Source organism: Crinia signifera, chromosome 6, assembly GCF_055691185.1.
Source record: "Crinia signifera chromosome 6, ASM5569118v1, whole genome shotgun sequence".
NCBI classification, from domain to species: domain Eukaryota; kingdom Metazoa; phylum Chordata; class Amphibia; order Anura; family Myobatrachidae; genus Crinia; species Crinia signifera.
This window is the reverse complement of record NC_139222.1, coordinates 291344523-291364816: the sequence shown is the minus strand read 5'-3', so window position 1 is coordinate 291364816 and position 20294 is coordinate 291344523. Positions and strand designations below refer to the sequence as shown.

Genomic DNA, 20294 nt, shown 5'->3' with positions numbered 1-20294 from the left:
AGCCACCAATCAGAGTGCAGCATTCTCTTCCTGATTCTCACCTGTTCCTGCAATTTCTCAAACATCAGCGGATGAAACTGTTTCAGCATCTGCTCCCCAATTCGGGACTGACCCTCAACATTGACCGGAGAAGATGCTTTGCAGGAGAGGAACCGTGTGTAGATGTCTTTGGCCTTTTTCTTCATCTGAACAGGAGATAGACAGACACAAGTTACCAGTTAGTGGTATTCTACCCCTGTTCCTCAGGAGCTGCGGGGACAGCGCCCCGGATGACAGAACCCTCGCTGTGTACAACATCTCTAATACAAATATACTGTATAAAGAACAACATAGTATTCCAGGAAAATAACAAAGATATGAAACACATAAAATGACAACATATAGACGGCCTCCTACACAATAACAATACGGGATAATATATAAAAGAATGTCTCCCTGTGTGGATATAACACCCGGCTTTCCTCTCCTCCATACACAGTCTAGGAAAGACGGACCATGATCTCAGAACCTCGTTCCCCAGACCCGATGGAGCTCTAGGCAAGATCCTGGTTTGGGGTCCTCTCCACATAAGAGAGATCAGGGTCACCCAGGCCCAGGACCACCTAAGGGATGTCTGTACCTTTTCCTGATCTCCTGTTTTCTTGAAGTCCTCACAGGCCAGCCAGAAGAGCAGGTTCTCCTCACTGAACTCTTTCTTCAGGAAGTCCTACATTGGGAGATGGCATTATGTAACACTGTGCGAGATACTCATAGGAACACTATATAATACCGTAGACATTATTAAATTCACAGCGCATTGTATAGGGGGCAGGAGTTCCACCCATATCTCATGTAAAAATGCCAAATGGTCAGTGAGCGCCCATGGGCCGATTCAGACCTGGACCGCCCACCTCGCCCCATTCCCACCTCTTCATCTACTGCTTACAGTACAAGTTGGGGAAAGTGTGACGTTGCTGAACTACATATACAAAACTAGCCCTCACACTAATGCGGCTTCCATCTCAGAAAGGGTGAGTTGGAAATCGTTTCAGATGAAGATAAATATTTCCTCGCTCTGCTCCCTGGCAGCGGCGACCGACACATCCGGGCGTCATAATATTTACAGAACAACTAAACGGATGAATTCACTGAGAGACTTGAAGCGGTGAGGAGTGCGCTGTTTGTGAGGGGCGGGTCTGATAGTATGGGGTTGTAGCCACAGGATGCTGGCCTTACATTGTAGCCACAATATATAACATGGATTTTATGTAGTATGCAGCGGCGCAGCTCATAATGCGCAATCCGCGCACACACTGCATTGTCTCGTGCAGCAGAGATAATGGGGCTCATTCTATTAGCACCGCAGACCGCCGGAAATCGTCAACTGCAATTTAAGTAGTGTTGGGGAGCAGTGACAACGCGATGGGGGGGGGGGGGCAACTAAGCATTTGCAGTGCGGCATTTGAGGCGGGATGCAGTTAAAATCCCGGCGATCGGGATCCCGACACATTCTCCCTCCGTGGGTGTCCACGACACCCCTGGAGGGAGAATAAATTAGTGTGCCGAGCGTAGCGAGGCACCGGGCCCGCTGCGTGGCGAGCACAGCGAGCCCGCAAGGGGGGAGATCCACGTCCCCCCCCTTGTCGGGATTTCGGCTGTCGAGATTCCGGCGTCGGGATTCTGAACGCCGGGATCCCGACCGCCGGGATTCAGTACTGAATCCTTTGAGGCACGTGCCAATGGGTGGCACCTGCTGGGGGCGGCACGGCATACTATCTTCTCGCGGGAGGGGGGGGCTCATGGGAGGGGGGTCACGAGGGGTCCGCAAAACACAGGGGGGTCCAATGTGGGTGGCCGATCACTGAAATCCGTCCCTGCGCACAGGGGGAGGGCCACAGTGGTTGCATGACGGAACACGTAGTTAATGCAGCTTAAAACATTTCCGGCCTGCATCTGGCTTGGCAGCTAGGCTGCCGATGTTGAATAGTGATGTGCAGGACTCAGCGTGCGGGGCAGCCTTCCACAGTCTGCCGCCACGGGTTGTATATCTGTGAGGATTCGCAAAACTACAACCTAATCTGAATTAGGCCCAGTGACTGGAGCCGTGGCCATATAAAAAAGCCCCCTGACATCTCCCCCCTACTCTAATTACTACCAGGACTACGACATACCCTGGGCTGGTATAGGCATTATCAGGGGTGACTCAGGGGTGTAAATACAGGAGACAATGGAAGGCAGTCATCTCCGGACACCAGTCCTGAAGGGGGCACCCTGACCTCCTCCATTGCTCCAGGTTCTGCTTTATGTGCCCAAGAGCAGGAATAATCTGGGAGCCGAGGGGGCATGTGCCACGGAATCCTGTGTGGGTGCTGGTCCCTCCACCCTTACCCTCCCGCTCACAGCTGCACAGGGGGACCATATCCTAACAAGCTTGGGCCACAGTAGTCTGCCAGCCTTCTCTGCGGCCCAGGAGAGTGTGTGGGTCTGGGTGCTGCCTGGAGAACATGAATAGACCCATTGCTGTCATAGTTACAGTGTGTCTGACATTGTACAGTACTGTATGTAGATGGCACAAGCGACACCATTACCCTCCACGTTGTCATACAGGAAGTGTTTGTTACACAGGAAGTGCTGCTGCAGCCATTGCTCAGTATGACTGCAGCTAGTAAAGATACACTTCTGCAGATCTCCAGAGTCCTGTGGTGATTTGTGCACAGAACACAAGGCCAGTCATTACTTGAGGCGGATTTAGACCTCGTGGGGCCCTAGGCAAGATACCAGTTTGGGGCCCTCCTCAAACAATCCATAGTAGAACCTTGGTGCGGGTGCAGTCTACCGATAAATACGCAGCTACGTGACCGCCGGCATTGCGTACAGATCTGAATCAGGCTTATTACCTTGTCACACAGCGGCGTAACTATAGCACCGCAGCCCCCGCCACCGCGGGGGGGGGGGGGGGGGCGCTGTGCATGTGGGGGCGCCGGGGGCTGCGGTGCTATAGTTACATCCCCCCCCAATCCCCCGCAGACTTACCTATCGCGCTGGTCCCGGCGGCTCCGTTCGTCTGCTGAGGACCACCACAAAATGGCCGCCCCCATATAGCACACTGTTCTCTGAAACTGTCTGCTGTATGGGGCGGCCATTTTGTGGTGGTCCTCAGCAGAAGAAGAACGGAGCCGCCGGGACCATCGAGTTGCGTGCGCGCGCACGTGCGCACAGCTTAGAGGGAACACTGGGTGAGAGTAATGGGGCGTAAAAAAGCTTCAATTTCGACACTTTTTTGATTCGATTTTGCTTCTGGAAGCAAAATTGAATCAAAATTGAATGTAAACTGAACAATGTTAACTGCCACCAATCTAGATTCAATTCCGATGCCCGGACCCCCAAACGAAAGCAGAAATAGACTCTGCTCTATGCAGCATTCCCAGTCCCTCTCCTTGTGCCATCCTCCATCCTTTTGGACTCTGGCAACCCCTCCGGGTCCCGCCGACTGTCGATATCGGATCCGTATCGATGGCCCCCGAGATTGAACTGTGTGTACTGACAGGGTAAGAAATGGGGTGTTACATATCCGGAACGAGGCAGTGCCGGACTTACCGTGAACTCTGCTACGCCCTCCGGATCTGATAACAGGCTGTCCAGAGATGTGGCCCATTTCTGAGTTCCATTAAGGTTTTGGTCTTTGCTGTGTGACCCGTCATTGACATGATATTCTGGGGAGAGAAAGTCTGGTTTATACCATCAGTAGCCGGATACACAGATTACACAACCGGTGATGGTCACCGGTACTACACATGCGTGGGGTGTCGGGCATGGCCATTAGCATATGTGTACGCCCTGCGTTTCATGGGCGTTTCCATGGAAACGCTGGGCATACACATGCTAATGCGGTTGTGATGCACGTGTGGGGGGCGGACAGCTGACATGACAGCGGCCCACCCGATTCCCTGGAAATATACACGCATATGGACGAGTGGTCTGGACGTGCGCTTTCAGCATCATTCGATGGTTGGTGTGCCTGTAATGCAGCACACTACCCCCTGTAATGCAGCACACTACCCCCTGTAATGCAGCACACTACACCCTGTAATGCAGCACACTACCACCTGTAATGCAGCACACTACCCCCTGTAATGCAGCACACTACACCCTGTAATGCAGCACACTACACCCTGTAATGCAGCACACTACCCCCTGTAATGCAACACACTACCCCCTGTAATGCAGCACACTACACCCTGTAATGCAGCACACTACCCCCTGTAATGCAGCACACTACACCCTGTAATGCAGCACACTACCCCCTGTAATGCAGCACACTACCCCTGTAATGCAGCACACTACCCCCTGTAATGCAGCACACTACCCCCTGTAATGCAGCACACTACCCCCTGTAATGCAGCACACTACCCCCTGTAATGCAGCACACTACCCCCTGTAATGCAGCACACTACACCCTGTAATGCAGCACACTACACCCTGTAATGCAGCACACTACCCCCTGTAATGCAGCACACTACCCCCTGTAATGCAGCACACTACCCCCTGTAATGCAGCACACTACACCCTGTAATGCAGCACACTACCCCCTGTAATGCAGCACACTTCCCCCTGTAATGCAACACACTACACACTGTAATGCAGCACACTACCCCCTGTAATGCAGCACAATCCCCCCTGTAATGCAGCACACTACACCCTGTAATGCAGCACACTACACCCTGTAATGCAGCCCCCTGTAATGCAGAAATCTGCCCCTGTAATGCAGCACACTGCTTCCTGTAATGCAGCACCCTGCCCCCTGTAATGCAGAAATCTGCCCCACTTCCCCCTGCAATGCATCACATTCCCCTCTATAATACGACGCAGACACCCTGTAATGCAGTGAAATCAGCCGCATTTTCAGTTTAATACAATTAGCCGATGTACGATTCCCAGGCGAGAATTGGTACAACATTCATAACCACTTGATCTTAGTAAATTTCCCTTTAAGTATCTTCTGCACCTAGTATGCAGCTGGGGCAGGCGCTCAGTGATGCGCTGCTCACGGCGGTGTAGTGTCTCTTGTTGCGCACTTCTATGTATACATGTAAGATGCTCATTGCGCAATGTTTCCTGCAGCGAGCTGGGGGGCGACCGCAGACGTCTCCGACAACACGTTAGCTTGTGAGGAAGAGCAGAGTCACCTGACCATTTCCTGTCATAAATAAATACATCTATTTTTTTAAAGCAAGTGGTTATGGGAGATGATGTGTTGGTACTGTGACAGCAGGCGAGAGGCGCATTTCCGGGGCATTTCTGTTGAGTTGCAAAATCTGTGTGTATTACATCTAGCGACTGATCTGCAGCAATATATACATCGGGAATCTATTATTACATTCCCTCTATGTGGGGGTTTTATTCATTCCAAAATACATCCCAACTTTTCTATTGGATTAGATGAAATACACAGAGGGGGTTATTCTGGTTCACTCACAAAGGCACAATCACTCTCTAATGGACAAAACCATGTGCACTGCAGGTGGGGCAGATGTAACATGTGCAGAGTTAGATTTGGGTGGGGTTTGTACTTCAAACTGATATCTATATTGCAGTGTAAGAACAAAGCAGCCAGTATTTACCCTGCACAGAAACAAAATAAAACACTCAAATCTAACTCTCTCTGCGCAAGTTACATCTGCCCCACCTGCAGTGCACATGGTTTTGTCCATTAGAGAGTGATTGTGCCTTTGCGAGTGAACCAGAATAACCCCAAAATGTAATGCTGGTTCTACCTATGAAGTGTTGTATGAGGGTCCCTAGATATGAGAATCTGTGCTGTGCGCCATACATTATAAGAGGGACATTTACTAATACTTCTAAATAATGGAAAGAGGTGACGTTACCCATAGCAACCAGAGACTGTCTATTATTTCTCTATTGCATCCTATAAAATTATAGACAGAATCTGATTGGTTGCTACCTCACACCTCCCAACTGTCCCAATTTTTGTGGGACAGTCACAATTTTTTAGGACTGTCCTGCACTGGGGGGAGGGGGAGTTGGTAGTCCTCCTGGCGCACAGAGACAGATGGGCTGGGGGGTTTTGCAATCCCGCCATCCCTGTGAAGACACACCCCTATTATGGGAGCACGTGGTGGCTGTTTATGTGGCAGAGTGCAGTGTAGGAGGCAGGATGGTGGTGAGCCAATGATAAAATCCCATCCCTCGCCCCATCACTGACCCTAAGGGGGACATATGACCACAATTTACTTCATTTAATATTTTCTTCTGAATCTCAATGAGAAATGTTTGGTTGAGATATATATTCGGATTCTCTGGGGCACCGTGACTGTTCTATATGTGACTGACAATGGGGTGGAAGACGCGGCTGGGACAGGCGGAGACATTCCTAGCGGTCACATTCCCTACACGTCTATGCTTGCCCTCATAGCAGAGTAAGGGGCCGGATTCAGGCGCTGCAGCTGGAACTGTCTGCAGGGAAACGTGAAGGTGACAGAGGATGAATGTTGCACACACTCCAGGAGAACTGTGAAACACTTCCTCCCCCGGAAACCACGCTTCCTCTTGTGGCAGCTGTGCCACGCACCCCCATAGCAATAGGCCATAATCTGTATCGTGACATGTCCAGGGCCGGCTCTACCACTAGGCAGCTTTAGGCAGCTGCCTAGGGCACCAGGATCTGGGGGGCGCCACCAAGTCTACAAATCAAAAAATCAAGGATGTCTATGAGGATCCTTGTTGTAATTAATGCAGTTGGTGGCTGTGGAACTTCTAACCTCACCTCCATACTTTCCCTTGAGTCATACTTCCTACATTGCTTCCCCCTCCTCCTTGTACTCTGTTGTGGGTGGCAAAGCGGAGGGTGGTGGTGGAGGGGGGGGGGGGGGTGTCACGGGGATTGGATGACCACATGATCTAAAAAAAAATTATGTGGGGGGGGGGGGGGAGTAGGTTGATGTTTTGCCTAGGGTGCTGAGAAGCCTTGCACCGGCCCTGGACATGTCACATCTGCGTCATGACATGTTCCCAGACAGCAGCTGTATTATATATAGTGAGGGATCGTTCCCCATAGGGCCTGATTGTGAGTAGAAGGGGCGGGATCCCTTCCTATTGGGCCTGATTCTGAGTAGAAGGGGCGGGATCCCTTCTTATTGGGCCTGATTCTGAGTAGAAGGGGCAGGATCCCTTCCTATTGGGCCTGATTCGGAGTTTGATATAGTTGCAGCCATCCTTGTGTCTTTTCCTGCAGTTGTATCTTTGACTTTATGCTAATCCCAATATTCTGCCCTTTACCAGCCTGCCACCCTCTACCCCCTAATACACCCACATCACCAGCCTGCCACCCTCTACCCCCTAATACACCCACATCACCAGCCTGCCACCCTCTACCCCATAACACACCCAAATCACCAGCCTGCCACCCTCTACCCTCTAATACACCCACATCACCAGCCTGCCACCCTCTACTCCCTAATACACCCACATCACCAGCCTGCCACCCTCTACCCCCTAATACACCCACATCACCAGCCTGCCACCTTCTACCCCTAACACACCCACATCACCAGCCTGCCACCTTCTGCCCCCTAACACACCCACATCACCAGCCTACCACCCTCTACCCCCAAAACACCCACATCACCAGCCTGCCACCTTCTACCCCATAACACACCCACATCACCAGCCTGCCACCTTCTACCCCATAACACACCCACAGCACCAGCCTGCCACCTTCTACCCCCTAACACACCCACATCACCAGCCTGCCACCCTCTACCCCCTAACACACCCACATCACCAGCCTGCCACCCTCTACCCCCTAACACACCCACATCACCAGCCTGCCACCCTCTACCCCCTAACACACCCACATCACCAGCCTGCCACCCTCTACCCCCTAACACACCCACATCACCAGCCTTCTACCTTCTACCCCCTAACACACCCACATCACCAGCCTTCTACCTTCTACCCCCTAACACACCCACATCACCAGCCTGCCACCTTCTACCCCATAACACACCCACATCACCAGCCTGCCACCTTCTGCCCCCTAACACACCCACATCACCAGCCTGCCACCTTCTACCCCATAACACACCCACATCACCAGCCTGCCACCTTCTACCCCCTAACACACCCACATCACCAGCCTGCCACCTTCTACCCCCTAACACACCCACATCACCAGCCTACCACCTTCTACCCCCTAACACACCCAAATCACCAGCCTGCCACCTACTGCCCCCAAACACACCCACATCACCAGCCTGCCACCTTCTACCCCATAACACACGCACATCACCAGCCTCCCACCTTCTACCCCCAACACACCCACATCACCAGCCTGCCACCTTCTACCCTCTAATACACCCACATCACCAGCCTGCCACCTTCTACCCCCTAACACACCCAAATCACCAGCCTGCCACCTTCTGCCCCCAAACACACCCACATCACCAGCCTACCACCTTCTACCCCCTAACACACCCAAATCACCAGCCTGCCACCTTCTGCCCCCAAACACACCCACATCACCAGCCTGCCACCTTCTACCCCATAACACACGCACATCACCAGCCTCCCACCTTCTACCCCCAACACACCCACATCACCAGCCTGCCACCTTCTACCCTCTAACACACCCACATCACCAGCCTGCCACCTTCTACCCCCTAACACACCCAAATCACCAGCCTGCCACCTTCTACCCCATAACACACGCACATCACCAGCCTGCCACCTTCTACCCCATAACACACGCACATCACCAGCCTCCCACCTTCTACCCCCAACACACCCACATCACCAGCCTGCCACCTTCTACCCTCTAATACACCCACATCACCAGCCTACCACCTTCTACCCCCTAACACACCCAAATCACCAGCCTGCCACCTTCTGCCCCCAAACACACCCACATAACCAGCCTGCCACCTTCTACCCCATAACACACCCACATCACCATCCTGACACCTTCTACCCCATAACACACGCACATCACCAGCCTGCCACCTTCTACCCCATAACACACCCACATCACCAGCCTCCCACCTTCTACCCCAACACACCCACATCACCAGCCTGCCACCTTCTACCCCCTAATACACCCACATCACCAGCCTGCCACCTTCTACCCTCTAACACACCCACATCACCAGCCTGCCACCCTCTACCCCATAACACACCCACATCACCAGCCTGCCACCTTCTGCCCCCTAACACACCCACACCACCAGCCTGCCACCTTCTACCCCATAACACACCCACATCACCAACCTGCCACTTTCTACCCCATAACACACCCACATCACCAGCCTGCCACCCTCTACTCCATAACACACCCAAATCACCAGCCTGCCACCTTCTACCCCCTAACACACCCACATCACCAGCCACCACCTTCTACCCCCAACACACTCACATCACCAGCCTGCCACCTTCTACCCCCTAACACACCCACATCACCAGCCTGCCACCTTCTACCCCATAACACACCCACATCACCAACCTGCCACCTTCTACCCCATAACACACCCACATCACCAGCCTGCCACCTTCTACCCCTAACACACCCACATCACCAGCCTGCCACCTTCTGCCCCCTAACACACCCACATCACCAGCCTACCACCCTCTACACCCTAACACACCCACATCACCAGCCTGCCACCTTCTACCCCCTAACACACCCACATCACCAGCCTTCTACCTTCTACCCCCTAACACACCCACATCACCAGCCTGCCTCCTTGTACCCCCTAACACACCCACATCACCAGGCTGCCACCTTCTACCCCCAACACACCCACATCACCAGCCTGCCACCTTCTACCCCCTAACACACCCACATCACCAGCCTGCCACCTTCTACCCCCTAACACACCCACATCACCAGCCTGCCACCTTCTACCCCCAACACACCCACATCACCAGCCTGCCACCCTCTACCCCATAACACACCCACATCACCAGCCTGCCACCTTCTACCCCCTAACACACCCACATCACCAGCCTGCCACCTTCTACCCCATAACACACCCACATCACCAGCCTGCCACCCTCTACCCCCTAATACACCCACATCACCAGCCTGTCACCTTCTACCCCCTAATACACCCACATCACCAGCCTGCCACCCTCTACCCCATAACACACCCACATCACCAGCCTGCCACCTTCTACCCCCTAACACACCCACATCACCAGCCTGCCACCTTCTACCCCATAACACACCCACATCACAAGCCTGCCACCTTCTACCCCCTAACACACCCACATCACCAGCCTGCCACCTTCTACCCCATAACACACCCACATCACCAGCCTGCCACCCTCTACCCCCTAACACACCCACATCACCAGCCTGCCACCTTCTACCCCATAACACACCCACATCACCAGCCTGCCACCCTCTACCCCATAACACACCCACATCACCAGCCTGCCACCCTATACCCCCTAATACACCCACATCACCAGCCTGCCACCTTCTACCCCCAACACACCCACATCATCAGCCTGCCACCCTCTACCCCATAACACACCCACATCACCAGCCTGCCACCCTTCCAGCCACAGACAGACCTATAGGTGCTTTGGCACACCGGTGATCTTCCCTATGGCTTCTGTTGCCAATCCATCCCTGATGATGCTCCCATGATGTACACAAACACAATAATTGAAAGACCCCCCTAACACACCCAGGCCACCAGCCCAGTTATGGTTGTCAGGTCAGGGGGGGAGGGAACCTGAGCGGATCTCACTGATCTGCGCATGGCTCTGTAAGGCTCGCCAGCCAGAAGCTGGTATCAGTTTTTGGCAACGTGTTAGGTACAACTTCACAAGTCGCATTCTATGACAAGTTCCACACTACAGTGGCAAAACATCTGGAAGGGAGTTTTACCATTGTGAGTGTTGGGACTGCACAACGTAATGTCTTAGACTGAGCAGATCCCCTTCCCACCGTCCCACCATTACATTATCTAGTGATGGCACTATTGTCTCCACTAGCCCCCAAGTGCGCTGTCTTGGAGTGATCCTTGGTTCCTCCATAACTCTCGCAGTCTAGCCACTCCCATCTCAGAGATATCTCCCTCATCCACTCTCTGGTCATCTCCAGACTGGACTACTGTAATCTCCTCCAATATGGCCTCCCTGACATGATCCGCCTCAGTCCTCAGTGCTGCTGCCCGGCTCATCTCCCACTGTAAATATACTACATATTATATACTCCCCTCTCCTACAAGCCCTGCACTGGCTCTTCTTCCCTTTCAGAATCCTATTCACTCTTCTCACACTCATTACAAAGCTCTCACCCACTCACATCTCTGATCTCATCTCCCTTTACACTCCTTCCCCCCGTCCTCTTCTCTCACTAATACACGTCACCTCTCCTGCCTGTGCACATGCCGCTCCCCCCCTATGGAACTCTCTACCTCTCCCCCTCACACTCACTTACAAAGCGCTGACATCTCTGACCTCATCTCCCATTACACTCCTGCCTGTCCTCTTCTCTCCACTAATACACCTCTCCTGCCTACCGATTACTTCCTCCCACTCCTGCCTGTGCACATGCCGCTCCCCACCTATGGAACTCTCTACCTCTCCCCCTCACTTTAAAGCTCTCACATCTCTGACCTCATCTCCTTATTTCCTCTCACTCCTGCCTGTGCACATGCCGCTCCCCACCTATGGAACTCTCTACCTCTCCCCCTCACTTATAAAGCTCTCACATCTCTGACCTCATCTCCTTATTTCCACTCACTCCTGCCTGTGCACATGCCGCTCCCCACCTATGGTACTCTCTACCTCTCCCCCTCACACTCACTTACAAAGCTCTCACCCACTCACATCTCTGACCTCATCTCCCATTACACTCCTGCCTGTCCTCTTCTCTCCACTAATACACCTCTCCTGCCTACCAATTACTTCCTCCCACTCCTGCCTGTGCACATGCTGCTCCCCACCTATGGAACTCTCTACCTCTCCCACTCACTTATAAAGCTCTCACCCACTCACATCTCTGACCTCATCTCCTTATTTCCTCTCACTCCTGCCTGTGCAAATGCCGCTCCCCACCTATGGAACTCTCTACCTCTCCCCCTCGCACTCACTTACAAAGCTCTCTCCCACTCACATCTCTGACCTCATCTCCTTACTTCCTCACACTCCTGCCTCCAAGGTTGTGCATATGCTGCTCCCTACCTCTGGAACTCACTACATCTCCCTCTCAGACTCTCCATAAATCTTCAACCAAGATCTCAGGCCTCCACTTCTTCACCAAATTCTCTCATCCTAACCCTCTGTTCCATGCTCCCGTGTCACCCGTCTGTCTGCCCCACCATACTGTAAACACTCACAAGCAGGGCCCTCTCTCCTCATGTACTTTCCCAATTACCTAGGTTGCACCTACCGATACCTATCTCAGTGTCATGTCCGCTGATGAACCTTGTACTTGTCCTACATTGTTTTGTATTGTCCTCGGAGATTGCAGCGTATAGGTGGGGGGGGGGGTTTGAATGGATTGTGGGTGCATACATACATACATACATACATACGTGTGCTTCGGCTATCCTGTGCCATGCATCCCAGTCTATGAGGACACTTCGTGGTCACTGTTTTCGTGTCTTGCTCTTGTGTCTATGTGCTCTGTCGGGCGCTGCAGAACCTTTATGGCCCCGTATAAATAATAATAGTAATGAGGGTCTGTCTGATGGGGAAATCAGAGACGGGGGGGGGGGGGCACATAATATATTTATAGGTCTTTTCATAGTTGGTTACTTTTTTTAAATTGAAACCGATAAACTATAATTCAGGGGAAGAGAAATATTGGGGTGCAGGCAGGGACCATCTAAGGGTACATCTGCCTCTTATAGAGACACTGTATGGTGCTACCTGAATATATCATTGCTATACTTATCCTCCTACACACGCATGACATGCAGATTACATACAGGTGACATGTTACTGTACATGCGGATACATGTAGTGTTACATATAGGTCCTTATTCAGATCTGATCACATACAGATATATGTAGAGTTACATATGACATGTAGTGTTACATACATGCTGATACATGCAGGGTTACATACAGATATATGTAGAGTTACATATGACATGTAGTGTTACATACATGCTGATACATGCAGGGTTACATACAGATATATGTAGAGTTACATATGACATGTAGTGTTACATACATGCTGATACATGCAGGGTTACATACAGATATATGTAGAGTTACATATGACATGTAGTGTTACATACATGCTGATACATGCAGGGTTACATACAGATATATGTACAGTTACATATGACATGTAGTGTTACATACATGCTGATACATGCAGGGTTACATACAGATATATGTACAGTTACATATGACATGTATTGTTACATACATGCTGATACATGCAGTGTTACATACAGATATATGTACAGTTACACACATGCTGATACATGCAGTGTTACATACATGTTACATGTAGTGTTGCATACAGATATATGTAGTTACATATTACCTGCAGCGTTACATACATGTTACATGATGTGTTACATACATATATATGTATAGTTACATACATGTTACATGTAGTGTTACATACAGATATATGTAGTTACATATTACCTGCAGTGTTACATACATGTTACATACATATATATGTAGAGCTACATACATGTTACATGCAGTGTTACATACATATATATGTAGAGTTACATACATGTTACATGCAGTGGCAGACAGCAGAGAGCGCAGCTGGAGCACCTTGCCAGATATCACACAGACACTTTATATCACGGGCGGCCAAACCTGTCCTCAGGATCTACCAACAGTCCATGTATATCAGGTAACCTCTGGATGTAGAATAGGAATGAATGCAGCACATGTGACAATGTGACAGATAGTAATGACAGCTAGGTGGTCTGGGGAATGTGACAGTTAGTAATGACTACACCTGTGCACAGCTAGGTGATCTGGGGAATGTGACAGTTAGTAATGACTACAGCTATGCACCAGCTAGGTGATCTGGGGAATGTGACAGTTAGTAATGACTACAGCTGTGCACCAGCTAGGTGGTCTGGGGAATGTGACAGTAATGACTACACCTGTGCACCAGCTAGGCGGTCTGGGGAATGTGACAGTAATGACTACACCTGTGCACCAGCTAGGTGGTCTGGGGAATGTGACAGTAATGACTAGACCTGTGCACCAGCTAGGTGGTCTGGGGAATGTGACAGTAATGACTAGACCTGTGCACCAGCTAGGCGGTCTGGGGAATGTGACAGTAATGACTACATCTGTGCACCAGCTAGGCGGTCTGGGAAATGTGACAGTAATGACTACATCTGTGCATCAGCTAGGTGGTCTGGGAAACGTGACAGTTAGTAATGACTGCACCTGTGCACCAGCTAGGTGGTCTGGGGAATGTGACAGTTAGTAATGACTACAGCTGTGCACCAGCTAGGTGATCTGGGGAATGTGACAGTTAGTAATGACTACAGCTGTGCACCAGCTAGGTGGTCTGGGAAACGTGACAGTTAGTAATGACTACACCTGTGCACCAGCTAGGTGGTCTGGGGAATGTGACAGTTAGTAATAACTACAGCTGTGCACCAGCTAGGTGATCTGGGTAATGTGACAGTTAGTAATGGCTACAGCTGTGCACCAGCTAGGTGGTCTGGGCAATGTGACAGTTAGTAATGGCTACAGCTGTGCACCAGCTAGGTGGTCTGGGGAATGTGACAGTTAGTAATGACTACAGCTGTGCACCAGCTAGGTGGTCTGGGGAATGTGACAGTTAGTAGTGACCTCAGCTGTGCACCAGTTAGGTGGTCTGGGAAACATGGACCGCGGTAGATGTAGAGAAACAGTTTGTCCAGCCCTGCTCTATACAGTATGTACCTGATGGGGGTCTCTTCCTGCTCAGCCTGACCACAGCTCGCGTGAACATCTTCTGGAGCAGAGCTGACACTCACTTCTGCATTCTGCCTCTCCTCAGCTCTGCTGCTGGGTGGCCCAAGGCGCGGGATCCCCTCCCCTCTCTCTGTTATTTCCCTCTCACTGCTTGTCTCACTCACACAAAGCCAGTCTCTCCCGCTCACTGCCTGTCTCTCATTTACAAAGCCTGTCTCTCATCCTCACTGTCTGTCTCTTATACTCTATCTGCCTGTATCTCTGCCATAACTGCTTGTCTCTCTTCCTCACTGCCTGTCTCTCACACTAACTGCCAGTCTCTCATTTACAAAGCCTGTCTCTCATCCTCACTGTCTGTCTCTTATACTCTATCTGCCTGTATCTCTGCCATAACTGCTTGTCTCTCTTCCTCACTGCCTGTCTCTCACACTAACTGCCAGTCTCTCATTTACAAAGCCTGTCTCTCATCCTCACTGTCTGTCTCTTATACTCTATGCCTGTATCTCTGCCATAACTGCTTGTCTCTCTTCCTCACTGCCTGTCTCTCACAAAAAGCTGGTCTCTCTCTGTCACTGCTTGTCTCTCACACACACAGCCTGCTTCTCTCCCTCACTGCCTGTCTCTCCCTCACTGCCTGTCTCTCCGTCACTGCCTGTCTCTCCGTCACTGCCTGTCTCTCCGTCACTGCCTGTCTCTCCGTCACTGCCTGTCTCTCCCTCACTGCCTGGTCTCACACACACAGCCTGTATCTCATTCTCTAACTGCCTGTCTCTCTCTAAGGGGCCCATTTATCAAACCATATTTGCGGCTAAAACCCCGAAAACACACGTTTTCGGGGTTTAGTATTTAGTATTAAGTATCCCCTAAATGTATCATAGGGGGACCGCAGCAGGAATCTCCGATCCCTGCTGCGATCCCCCCTGCAGCGCCGCCGGCCGCATCCCCCATAGGTTTCTATGGGGGATGCGAAGCTGCTCGATGTATTAACATCGGGCAGCCCGGCATCGCACCCCTGGGCTATCGCCATTCTGATATGGCGATAGCCCATTGTAGCCTATGGCTACACATCTCACTGTCCGAGCGGGGCAGTGCAGTAAGAGGGGTCGGCGGGGGTCAGCGCATTACCGATGCGATGACCCCCCGGCTTCCGGGTTAGGGCTTCGCAGGGACGGGCTCTTTTTGGAACCCTGTCCCTGCGCCCTTAAAATTGTTACATTGCCCCGATATGATCGCATTGTACAATGTAATATTCCACCCAGATCGCATTGTAAATGCGATCATGATAAAGTGTGACCCTATACATCTCTCTCTCTCACACTGCCTGTCTCTCTCTCACTGCCTGTCTCTCTCTCACACACAGCCTGTCTCTCTCCCTCACTGCCTGTCTCTCTCTCTCTCTCTCACACAGCCTGTCTCTCTCCCTCACACACAGCCTGTCTCTCTCCCTCACTGCCTGTCTCTCTCTCACACACAGCCTGTCTCTCTCCCTCACTGCCTGTCTCTCTCTCACACTGCCTGTCTCTCTTCCTCACTGCCTGTCTCTCTCCCTCACTGCCTGTCTCTCTCTCTCTCTCTCTCACACAGCCTGTCTCTCTCTCACACACAGCCTGTCTCTCTCCCTCACTGCCTGTCTCTCTCTCTCTCTCTCACACAGCCTGTCTCTCTCCCTCACTGCCTGTCTCTCTCCCTCACTGCCTGTCTCTCACACACATACACAGCCTGTCTCTCTCTATGGGGGGCATTTATCAAGATCGCATTTTACAATGCATTTTATTACCGCACCAGTATCGCATTGTAAAATGCGATCATATCGGGGCAATGTATCATTTTAAGGGCGCAGGGACAGGGCTCCGATAGGCGCCCGTCCCTGGGAAGCCCTAACCCGGAAGCCGGGAGGTCAGCGCCTGCGCGGTTATGCGCTGACCCCTCTTACTGCACTGCCCCACTCAGGCAGTGCGATGTGTAGCCGTATATCAGAATGGCGATAGCCCAGGGGTGCGATGCCGGGCTGCCCGAGGTTAATACATCGGGCAGCTTTGCATACCCCATAGAAACCTATGGGGGATGCGGCCGGCGGCGCTGCAGGGATCGGAGAGTCAATATTTGCGGCTAAACCCCGAAAACGCACGTTTAGCCGCAAATAAAGTTTAATAAATGGGCCCCGTATGTCTCTCTCACACACACTGCCTGTCTCTCTCCATCACTGCCTGTCTCTCTCCCTCACTGCCTGTCTCTCTCACATACAGCCTGTCTCTCTCCCTCACTGCCTGTCTATATATAATCCTATTAGGCCTGCCTCATAAAAATGTGGGCAAGCCCTCCACAAAATACTCTGGCCCCCCACTTGTGTTCTGTGGGGGTACGGTGGGGGCCCTGCTAAATCGCATCATCAGAGCCCTTCCCCCGGGATATCGCTCCTGTTTTTCAGCGCTGTATGGTGGGGCGGAGCCACAAAGTCACAACCCCAATCCACTCATCTACCCGTCACTCACACCCCAAAAGACACCGATCACATGGATGTATCAATTTTCACATCAAGAGATAGCTGCCCCCTGCGATGGCTCCCCACAGCATTACAGGGGTATTTGCTGTTAACGCTGCCAGTGCCCCCCCGCCCCCCCCCCCCGCCCCGTCATGAAAGTTGCAGGGGACCGATCTGTGGTGCATTGCACAAGATGTAATAGGAGGGATCTGTATTCAGGGGTGGTAACTTGTCATTATATGTGTGTGCCAGAACAATGCCAGCATGCCCAGGTATCTGTGATGTCAGCGATGACCACTTACAGCCTGTCTCGGATTAGTGGTAGCATCACAATTACACAGATTACAAAAATGTTTTCAGGGGTTTTGGATGGATTCACAAAACGATAGCGATGATAAATTATCAATGCTTTAGCTATTTAGCAAGGTGCGTCGTCTTTCTGTCAGGGCGGCTTTACACTCCTCGCAGTCCAGTGAAAATTCTTACATTAGCGGCCCAGTCTGAATAAGGCCCAATGTTCTGCATCAAAGGATCTAATGTATCACTGGAAAACATCTCCATTCACCGTGTCTGTACCATTTAGTCATTTTTTTTTAACGTTTGGCGCAGGGCCGCGGGTGGTATGCAGTCGGGCCTGGCAGGGAGGGTGTGCAGCCATGTAACTGTAATGTTGTAAATGTGGCCTCGGCTGCAAGCTAATTGGTAGAGCTTGTAGTCCGGCAGCCAATCAGGCAATAGTGGTTCCTGCTGTGGAGAAGGGGGGCCGTGTTCCCCTGCTGTGGGGAGGGGGACAGTGTTCCCCTGCTGTGGGGAGGGGGACAGTGTTCCCCTGCTGTGGGGAGGGGGACAGTGTTCCCCTGCTGTGGGGAGGGGGACAGTGTTCCCCTGCTGTGGGGAGGGGGGCCGTCAGTAGCGCACACAGGGGGGGTTTCTGAGTACCCAAAACCCCCCTAGGAATCTAAGGACCCTAGTCTGAAAGCTGAGGGTCCCCTCTTTCCATGGGTATAAGAATTTTAAAAATCGGCCCTGGGGAACCGGAGATATGACTTCAAAGCAGTGGTCCCCATCCAAGCCTGTTAATTGCTGTTCCCAGTCAGATATTTCAGGTTCTGTCTGACTTAGAGTTTTTCTGAGGGTATATTCCAAAAGCTGGGACTCTCCCCCTTTGATGAACACTAGTAGCTCATAGTTGCCGACCCTCCCGCATTTCGCGGGAGTATTCCGCTTTTTGATTCTTTCTCCCGGTCTCCCGGGAATCTACTGGATCCTCACGGTTTTTAGGCAAAAAAATCAGTGACTGCCATGCGCAAGTCACAAAGCGCAGCTCCGCCGGTAACCTCTGTGCGCCGCGGCTGTCCTATTAAATGACAGCCGGGGGCCGGATGTGGTCACCATTATAGCGACAAGCCGGCAGCAGCAGCACAGCATGGGGCAGCCGCGGGATCATCACCAGCGCACCAGCGAGCAGCAGAGGAGAGGAGGCTACAGGACTCAGGAGCAGCAGAGGGCAGGCCGGCAGCACCGCAGATGACAGTAAGATAGCGGCTGGCTGCTTCGGTACTTCCCTCCTGCTTCTCTTCCACTGCTCCCCGCTGCGCTGTTTACAGAATTAGGCTGTATCCCAAACCCCCGCCCCCCTCAATACAGACACCAACGCTGCCGCTGCTTCATAAAAATTGTTCCCCTCCCCACTGCCTTATAACATTTTTATGAAGCAGTAATGAGGGTGCAGGAGGAGAGGAACAATTATTTTTATAAAGCAGCAGCAGCAGCAGCGTGGAGGGAGGGAGGGAGGAAACGAAGGATTCCAAGTTGGAAAAATGTAAATAGCGTACCATCTGAAATGTACTTTGGATAGCTCCGCCCATGGCCCCGCCCCATTTACATGCCGTAAATGGGGTGGGGCCATGGGCGGAGCTATCCAAATTACAATTGAGTGCTCCCACGCCCCCACTCTCCCGCAAAGACCAGCTAAGAAGTCGGCAAGTATGTAGTAGCTTGTCTCTACTGTTCCCAGAACCAGAGATATCAGCCTTCCAGCAGCTGGTTACTGCTCCAGCTCCACACACCTGGTATGTAGTATTATATACTCGTGGGCAGATTGCTCTGCCTCCTGAACTCTGATCCCCTAGTCCCCAGTACCATTTGGTAGGTGGGATTCTCTAGTTTTTAATTCCATTAAAAGCTAAGAAATCTATTTCCGGGAACTGGAGATATCTGCAGTCGAGCAAGCTGTCCTCCCACCAGAAAATTATGAATAATGAGCCCACTCCACTATACACCCCTCCTCTGCATATTAAACATCCTCTACCACCCTGGAAGTTATGTATCAGGGCCCCTTCATTCAGCCCAATGTCCCCTTCTCCCACCCCATCTCCCACCATCTGTGCAGTAAAGGGGCAATAAACCGCTGAGCGCCTGATGCCCCTCACCAGTCAACAAACCTTGAACCCAAAGCACCATCTCCTCCCCTTCTTTCCCCTTTTGTAACCTTCCCCTTGTACCTGAAATAACCAGTCGGAGTATAGTATTTTTGGCGAATTAAATGGTCACAATTTATTAACTTGATTTTAGATTTACTGTTACTTAATTTGGGTGGCAAAGATAGCACTGCGGTCCACCAGCCCTTATCAACTGAATCATGTAACCGCCTGGGGGGCCGGGATCCCCTTCTCGCAACTGACGACCTGTACCCGTGGGTGATCCCGTTTTGCCCCCCGACGCCAGGCCTGGCGCCCACCTTGGCTGGCCCGCAGTACTTCCGCCCCCGACGCCAGGCCTAGCGCCATACCATGGCTGGTCCGCAGTACTTCCGTCTGCTGCTTTGCCTTCTTGAAGTTGCTTAATGTTGTTCCTTCTTCCTCTTGTGGTGGGTGGGTGGGATCCTTGCGGGGGGTTGCTTCTGAGTGTA

The 20294-nt window shown here is 51.8% G+C and overlaps 1 protein-coding gene across 1 annotated transcript in view; it reads right to left on the bottom strand.

Annotated features, from left to right (window-relative positions):
• RGS10 (regulator of G protein signaling 10) overlaps positions 1-15619 on the bottom strand; it is a 36789-nt gene extending 21170 nt beyond the window's left edge. Inside the window, exons 1-4 of the mRNA XM_083149922.1 lie at positions 14890-15619; positions 3577-3692; positions 620-706; positions 42-185 (exon numbers count right to left, since the gene is read on the bottom strand). Coding sequence (XP_083006048.1) covers positions 42-185; positions 620-706; positions 3577-3692; positions 14890-14938 — 396 coding nt within the window. The 5' untranslated portion in view covers positions 14939-15619. The remainder of the gene's footprint in view (positions 1-41; positions 186-619; positions 707-3576; positions 3693-14889) is intronic.
• Positions 15620-20294: the final 4675 nt, after the last annotated feature.